Source organism: Haliotis cracherodii, unplaced genomic scaffold (assembly GCF_022045235.1).
Source record: "Haliotis cracherodii isolate W230 unplaced genomic scaffold, xgHalCrac1.p SCAF_32, whole genome shotgun sequence".
Lineage (NCBI taxonomy): Eukaryota > Metazoa > Mollusca > Gastropoda > Lepetellida > Haliotidae > Haliotis > Haliotis cracherodii.
Genome location: NW_027266289.1, coordinates 2,031,963 through 2,040,804, shown reverse-complemented (window position 1 = coordinate 2,040,804; position 8,842 = coordinate 2,031,963). Strand labels below are relative to the sequence as shown.

Below are 8,842 nucleotides of genomic sequence, written 5' to 3'. Positions count from 1 at the left end.
TGGAGTATGATGACATTCACCAGGCTTGAGTATTATGGCATTTACTTTCCTGCATTATGATTATATTCCCTATCCTGCGTTAAGATGATATTTACTAGCCTCGATGATGATGATGATGATATTCACTAGATTATATCATGATGACATTCATTAGCATGGATTATGATGTTATTCGCTAGCTAACATCATGCTGACATTCACCACTATGGATTATGATGACATTCACCAGACTGCATTATGATTAAACTCACTAGCCATTAGTAGTCCATAGAAAAACAATAGTCACTCTTGATGCTGTCTATGAATCGTCTGTTTAAAATAGAAAACTGTAAATCCTGTACAAGTCAAACGAGAGGTTAACTGTTGAGATGTTGTCATCCCTGGAACTTCAAAAATCAAAAAATCAAATCAAAGCACAAACAAAAACACAGAAAGCAAAAACTAACAAACAAATGTAGCAATCAGAAAAATAAAACAAATAAATCCATTCTGTAACGTGTTTGGCACATAGCGACGACAATCAGTGGTGTAAAAATGCAAAGGATAAAACATGTCACATAATTGTCGTGACAAATCAACATTCAGCACCAGTTGACGAGGTACTCACGTGTTCATATCCATAGTGTTATACAACTTCTCATACCCGGAAATAATTTCATTAATATTAACAGCAAGGCAAAGTATAAACAAAAGGAAACTGTTTCGGAAAACGTTCATGCCGAGGCGGGGAGACCGTAGTCTATCAAGCAGGTTGCGACTGTAGCTAGCACGTGACCTTTACAGTGTAAAGATCAATAGTCAGAGGCATCTTTGCAGCCACAGGCCGGATTGACTCTTCTTGTCAGTGACAATCAGTAATTAGGACGACAGGGGCCTGTATAGGGTACAGGAAGGAGGGGTTTGATGAACAATACCCAAAACGTCTGTCTAATGTCGATATATATGTTGATAATTATTGCATTTTGCTCAAGAAATGAAATGTCAAATGATAGTTTTAACAAAGTAACTGAACCAGCAAAGTAAAATGAAAATCATGACACGTAATTTTTCAGATTTTTCAAAAGGATTGACAGTATGATAAAATCAAACATTTCTTACTTGAAACATGGAACGCCCTTCTATATTGAACTGCTTCAAATAATCATGAGGAATAAATTATGATTGAGAGTTGTTTCTATACATGTTTTATTTTTTCTATGTTGGGTTTTGTTCAATTTTGATCAATTACTTCAGTTTTAACTTGATACCTAAATGCAAATCCGTTGTAAACTAAGCAAGTAGTGGTTATATTGTATCACTCCTCGATTGGAGATACATAGTTCACTACTGTTTCCGGAACATCAACAAGAACCGGTCGCATGAGGTGAGTGTACGTGTTCTCGTCAACACCTGACTCCTCTGACGTAGCAGCATCATTGTCTGCACTATCGCAGTCTGGTGCAGAGCATTCTGCCAGAACAGGCATGGCAGGGGCAGCTCCAGCTACCGATTCGTCTTCTCTTATCCCTGGCAGCTCATACAGGATGTTCACATCTTCGTCTCTGATTTCACAGTAGTCCGGGGGTACCTGGTCCTCATCACTTGGTGCTTCATATGGAATTACTCCCTGTATTGTGTGCTGTCTGTGAAAGAGAACATATTCATAAGTTTGTTTGTTTGCTGTTTAATGCGTTGGCCTTTCTCTGGAGAAACAAGGGACGCTTTGAGTTCACTATGCACCTCAGTTATATCTACATTTGTATAAACTGTACAACATGTACGTGTCCAAGATACGGAAACAGGTAGTATCACAACTACCAGAATTCTGTCTTTAGGGACACAAAACATCTTCCTGGCCGTGGGTGGTGCTTGTTTTACCAACGTCGATGTTGTAAGACATCCGGACTGTTAAGGGTATGGTATTGACATATATAGGATCATAAACAGAAACAATCGGGGATTCGAACAAATTAATTCCGGATCTTGATTCAACAACTGTGATAGTCAGACTTATAACAATTTATGCATTGCAATATAGACTATATAATCAAAACGTAAATGTCAGTTTGTAATAGATACAAAGATGATGCTGGTCATTAAGGAAACACCCAGATGATGCTGACAAACTAAGGCAAACCTGGGATTCGAACCGAGTTGCGGCGCCTCGAACGACTGGGGTACACAATGTCATGCCTAGCGAGATGTTACCAGGAAGTTATAACGCCATGACCATAAGCAGTATCAATATCGCTAAGAAATTATAATGTTATGAATATGCACAGTAGCTATAACACTAGAAAGAATTTATCCATCCATATATACAGTCCCTACATCACCAGGAAGCTATAACATCATGAATATGTACAGTAGCTATAATACCAGGATGCTATAACATCGTGACCATATACAGTTCCTATATCACCAGGACGTAAATATATACAATAGCTATAGCACCAGGAAGCTATGACGCAATGACAATATACAGTACCTATATCACCAGGAAACTTTAACGTCATGAATATATAATGTTATAAATATATACAGCAGCTATGTCACTAAGAAGCTATTACTTCGTGAATAAATACCGTAGCTATATCACCAGTAGGATTCTACATCATACCTATAAACAGTTTTCTATATCACCAGAAATCTATAACGTTATTAATATATACAGTAGCTATATCACTAAGAAGCTATCACGTCGTACATTTATACATAAGCTATAACACTGGGAAGATTTTACATAATAAATATATACAGTTCCTGTATCACCAGGAAGCTATAACGTCATAAATATATACAGCAGCTGTATCACAAGTAAGCTGTAACACCATTATTATACAGTAGCTCTATTACCAGGAAGCAATATCATATTTGCTCATACAAAAGAAAACATCTAAGACGACTTTAGATGAAGCCCTTAAAATCCATTCCCTTGTGTGGCCGTTGCACGGTTGCTTTACTGGCAACCATTATATAACTGTAACACTTACCCCTGTTGACGGCCCATACAGATATACTAACACCACGTGTTACTGTCCGTGTGAGCAAGGATACAGAAAAGGTATACTGTGAATATCACTCACCCTAGCATCCTAACACGCCTGCGGCAACAGATCGTCACTGACACCACGCTGCCAACCACCAAAAACATCAGCGATGTCAGTAGGGTAGCTAGTTGTATGCCACTGTGTCTTCTACTGGTGTCCTCTGTAAGGTTTAAGAAAATGGTTGTATTGGAGTTTCATATAACATTATAACTAAACTGATTACAGATTTAGACCACTGGTCAATCAAGAAGCATTATAGGACTATAGTTACCTTGGTTGCAATGTTCCACTCTCAGACATTCCGCAACAGAACAGTTGAACGTGCAGGTAAAATCACACGTTTGTCCAGTCAGGTGGCAGCCCATGGTGCAGGTGCCAGTCTTCTGATCACAGACACCACCACGACACACTTCACACGTGTGCTGGCAGTGTCCACCATAGAAGCCACGTGTACATCCGTCTGTACACTTCCCGCTGTCAGACTGACACGTGTTGTGTCCACAGTTAGGGCTGCATCGAGAAGAGCACTGTTGACCAAACCATCCCTCCCGACATCCATAGAGGCAATTTCCACTCGTCCTTTGACAGACACGTAAATCAGCCTTTGATGAAAGGAGAAGGTTGTCAGTAGAGCTGGCAGTGTTTAGTCCACACTTTTCACTGCACTTCTTCTCACAGAAAGTGCCATACAATCCAGGAAGACAACCCAGGGCGCATCCATGTTCACACGATCCCAGGCAATGATCACAGGAATAAGCACAGTTGGGACCAAAGTATTCAGGGTGGCACTCCTTGCACAATCCTGTCATCCTGTTGCAGGACTTACATCTACTTGAACACGTCTTACAGTCAGTCCCGAAGTAGGAGTCTACACATCCAGACACACAGGGTGAGGCCAGCTGACAATATCCTCCATCACAACCACCTGGACATGCTACACAGGTACCCCCTGGACTGTCACAGCCTACGTTGCACCCAGGACCTTGATATCCAGGGACACAACCCTCAGTGCAAGCACCTGAGCCAGAGCTTGACAACTGACAAGAGTGATTTCTGCAGTTCCTGCTGCATACTGAACTGCAGGTCTGATCAAAGTACCCAGGGTCACAGTCTCTGAGGCAATGTCCTGTACTTCTGTCACAGTCGGAACAATGCTGGTTGTACTTACACTTGTCACCTGAAATGATCATTTCAAAGTATATGACATGTAAACAAACATACTGTCATGTGACGCTTTTCTTGAATGAACATAAACTCAATATTCACTATCGAGGGTGTAGCAATACCATTCCCTGTCGAGGTTGTAGCAAAACCGGTTAGTGTCGAGTGTGTAGCAATACCATTCACTATAGAGGGAGTAGAAATAACCTTCACTATCGAGGCTGTAGCAATACCATTCACTGTCGAGGGTTTAAGAATACTATTCAATACAGAGGGTGTAGCAATACCATTCACTATAGAGGGTGTAGCAATACTGTTCACTTTCGAGGATGTAGCAATACCATTCGCTGTACAAAGGTGTAGCAATACCGTTCACTGCACACAGATGTAGCAATACCATTCACTGTACACAGGTGTAGCAATGCCGTTCACAGTACACAAGTGTAGCAATACCATTCACTGTAAACAGAAGTTGTAATACCATTCACTGTACATAGGTGTAGTCATACCATTCACTGTACACAGGTATAGCAATACAATTCACTGTACGCATGTGTAGCAATACCATTCACTTGGGACAGGTGTAGCAATACCTCTTACTGTACATAGGTGTAGCAATACCATTCACTGTACACAGGTGTAGCAATAGTATTCACTGTACACAGGTGTACCATTACCATTCACAGTACACAGGTGTAGCAATACCATTCACTGTACACAGGTGTAGCAATACCATTCACTGTACACAGGTGTAGCAATACCATCTACTGTACACAGGTGCAGCAATACCATTCACAATACATAGGTGTACCAATACGATTCACAGTACATAGGTGTAGCAATACCATTCACAGTACACAGGTGCAGCCATACCATACACACTACATAGGTGTAGCAATACCATTCACAGTACATAGGGGTAGCAATACCATTCACAGTACAAATGTGTAGCAATACAATTCACAGTACACAGGTGTAGCAATACCATTCACCGTACACATGTGAAGCAATACCATTCACTGGACACAGGTGTAGCAATACCATTTACTGTACACAGGTATAGCAAAACCATTCACAGTACATAGGTGTAGCAATACCATTCACAGTACACAGGTGTAGCAATACCATTCACTGTACAAAGGTGTAGCAATACCATTCACTGTACACAGGTGTAGCAATACCATTCACTGTACACAGGTGCACCAATGCCATTCACTGTACACAGGTGTAGCAATACCATTCACTTTACTAAGGTGTAGCAATACCATTCACTGTACACAGGTGAAGCAATACCATTCACTGTACACATGTGTAGCAATACCATTCACAGTACACAGGTGTAGCAATGCCATTCACAATACACAGGTGTAGCAATACCATTCACAGTACACAGGTGTAGCAATAGTATTCACTGTACACAGGTGTACCAATACCATTCACATAACACAGGTGTACCAATACCATTCACTGTACACAGGTGTACCAATACCATTCACTGTACACCGGTGTAGCAATACCATCTACTGTACACAGGTGCAGCAATACCATTCACTGGACACAAGTATAGCAATACCATTTACTTTACACAGGTGTAGCAATACCATTCACTGTACACAGGTGTAGCAATACCATTCACTGTATACAGTTGTAGCAATACCGTTCACTGTATACAGTTGTAGCAATACCACTCACAGTGCACAGGTGTAGCAATACCATTCACAGTACACAGGTATATCAATAACATTCACTGTACACAGGTGTACCAATACCATTCACTGTACACAGGTGTACCAATACCATTCACAGTACACAGGTGTACCAATACCATTCACTGTACACAGGTGTACCAATACCATTCACTGTACACAGGTGTAGCAATACCATCTACTGTACACAGGTGTAGAAAAGACATTCACTGTACACAGGTGTTGCAAACACCATCGACTGTACACAGGTGTAGCAATACCATCTACTGTACACAGGTGTAGCAATACCATTCACAGTACATAGGTGCAGCAATACCATTCACAGTACACAGGTGTAGCAATACCATTCACAGTACACATGTGAAGCAATACCATTCACTGTACACAGGTGTACCAATACCATTCAAAGTACACAAGTGTATCAATACCATTCCTTGTACACATATGTAGCAATACCATTCACTGTACACAGGTGTAGCAATACCATTCACAGTACACAGGTGTAGCAATACCATTCACAGTACATAGGTGTAGCAATACCATTCCTTGTACACATATGTAGCAATACCATTCACAGTACACAGGTGTAGCAATACCATTCACAGTATCTATCTGTAGCAATACCTTCACTGTACTCAGATGTAGCAATACCATTCACTGTACACAGGTGTACCAATACCATTCACTGTACACATGTGTAGCAGTACCATTTACTTTACTAAGGTGTAGCAATACCATTTACTGTACACAGGTGTAGCAATACCATTCACTGTACACAGGTGTAGCAATACCATTCACAGTACACAGGTGAGGCAATACCATTCACTGGACATAAGTGTAGCAATACCATTTACTGTACATAGGTGTAGCAATATTATTCACTGTGCACAGGTGTAGCAATACCATTCACAGTACACAGGTGTAACAATACCATTTACTGTACACAGGTGTAGCAATACCATTCGCAGTACACAGGTGTACCAATACCATTCACAGTACACAGGTGTGGCAATACAATTCACAGTACACAGGTGTAGCAATACCATTTACAGAAAACTGGTGTAGCAATACCATTCACAGTACACAGGTTTAGCAATACCATTCACAGTACACAGTTGTAGCAATACCATTCACTGTACACAGGTGTAGCAATACCATTTACTGTACACAGGTGTGGCAATACAATTCACAGTACACAGGTGTTGCAATACCATACAGTGTACACAGTTATAGCAATACCTTTCACTGTATACAGGTGTAGCAATACCACTCACAGTGCACAGGTGTAGCAACATCATTCAGTGTACATAGGTGTAGCAATACCATACAGTGTATACAGTTATAGCAATACCTTTTACTGTACACAGGTGTAGCAATACCATTTACTGAACACAGGTGTAGCAAAACCTTACACTTTACACAAATGTAGCAATACCATTCAAAATACACAGGTGTAGCAATACCATTCACAGTACACAGTTGTAGCAATACCATGCACAGTACACAGGTGTAGCAATACCATTCACAGTACACAGGTTTAGCAATACCATTCACTCTACACAGGTGTAGCAATACCGCTCACAGTGCACAGGTGTAGCAATACAATTCACAGTACACAGGTGTTGCAATACCATACAGTGTACACAGTTATAGCAATACCTTTCACTGTATACAGGTGTAGCAATACCACTCACAGTACACAGGTGTAGCAATACCACTCACTGTGCACAGGTGTAGCAACACCATTCAGTGTACATAGGTGTAGCAATACCATACAGTGTACACAGTTATAGCAATACCTTTCACTGTATACAGGTGTAGCAATACCATTCACTGTACACAGGTGTAGCAATACCATTCACTGTACACAGGTGTAGCAATACCATTGACTGTACACAGGTGTAGCAATACCACTCACAGTGCAGAGGTGTAGGAATACCATTCACAGTACACAGGTGAAGCAACACCATTCACTGTATACAGGTGAAACAATACCATTCATGTAGACAGGTGTAGCAATACCATTCACTGTACACCGGTGTAGCAATACCATTCACTGTGCACAGGTGTAGCAATACCATTCACTGTACATAGGTGTAGCAATACCATACAGTGTACACAGTTATATCAATACCTTTTACTGTATACAGGTGTAGCAATACCATTCACTGTACACAGGTGTAGCAATACCATTCACTGTACACAGGTGTAGCAATACCATTGACTGTACACAGGTGTAGCAATACCACTCACAGTGCAGAGGTGTAGGAATACCATTCACAGTACACAGGTGTAGCAACACCATTCACTGTATACAGGTGAAGCAATACCATTCATGTACACAGGTGTAGCAATACCATTCACTGTACACCGGTGTAGCAATACCATTCACTGTGCACAGGTGCAGCAATACCATTCACTGTACATAGGTGTAGCAATACCATTCACTGTACACCGGTGTAACAATACCATTCACTGTGCACAGGTGTAGCAATACCATTCACTGTACAAAGGTTTAGCAATATCAGTCACTGTACATAGATGTTGCATGTGGCATCGAGTGACAAGTTGAAGGCAGAATACAGAATCTTTTCTTGTCTTACCTTGTGCAGAAATTATCAAAGATGCAAGACACAGAATCAGCCACACAGTCATCGTTATCCTGAAATGAAATAGATAACAGTAAATGAGAATGACTCGTAAGAGTGTCACTTGTGCCCAATCCATTGGATTGTTTCGCAGTATTTACTGCTCGAACTATCAATAGTGTATTGCAGAACCAGTACACAAGCTGTATGGTCTAAATGTTAACTTCACTTAAGATGCCTAACTTGTATTCTCTCGACAAGGAAGAAGACATCACATGGCTGCATGGGCATTGTTAAAATAACGAACAGTTATCCTGAAACAAATATAACAAGACCTTACATGTAAAGATTTTACAGT

At 40.8% G+C, this 8,842-nt stretch overlaps 1 protein-coding gene across 1 annotated transcript; it reads right to left on the bottom strand.

The window, feature by feature from the left end:
• Positions 1 to 1,294: 1,294 nt before the first annotated feature.
• LOC139477255 (multiple epidermal growth factor-like domains protein 6) lies at positions 1,295 to 8,551 on the bottom strand. The gene is made up of 4 exons (XM_071259805.1): positions 8,500 to 8,551; positions 3,301 to 4,206; positions 3,066 to 3,189; positions 1,295 to 1,622 (listed from the first exon to the last, which is right to left on the bottom strand). Exons 1-4 carry the CDS (start codon positions 8,549 to 8,551, stop codon positions 1,295 to 1,297), a joined length of 1,410 nt encoding a protein of 469 aa, XP_071115906.1.
• Between the last annotated feature and the right edge of the window lie 291 nt (positions 8,552 to 8,842).

Coding starts and splice junctions, on each gene's coding strand:
- LOC139477255 (XM_071259805.1), bottom strand. CDS start 8,551: ATGACTGTGTGGCTGATTCTGTGTCTTGCATCTTTGATAATTTCTGCA. Junction 4,207..8,499: donor TTTGATAATTTCTGCACAAG/GTAAGACAAGAA, acceptor TGATCATTTCAG/GTGACAAGTGTAAGTACAAC. Junction 1,623..3,065: donor AGGCGTGTTAGGATGCTAGG/GTGAGTGATATT, acceptor TCTCTTTCACAG/ACAGCACACAATACAGGGAG.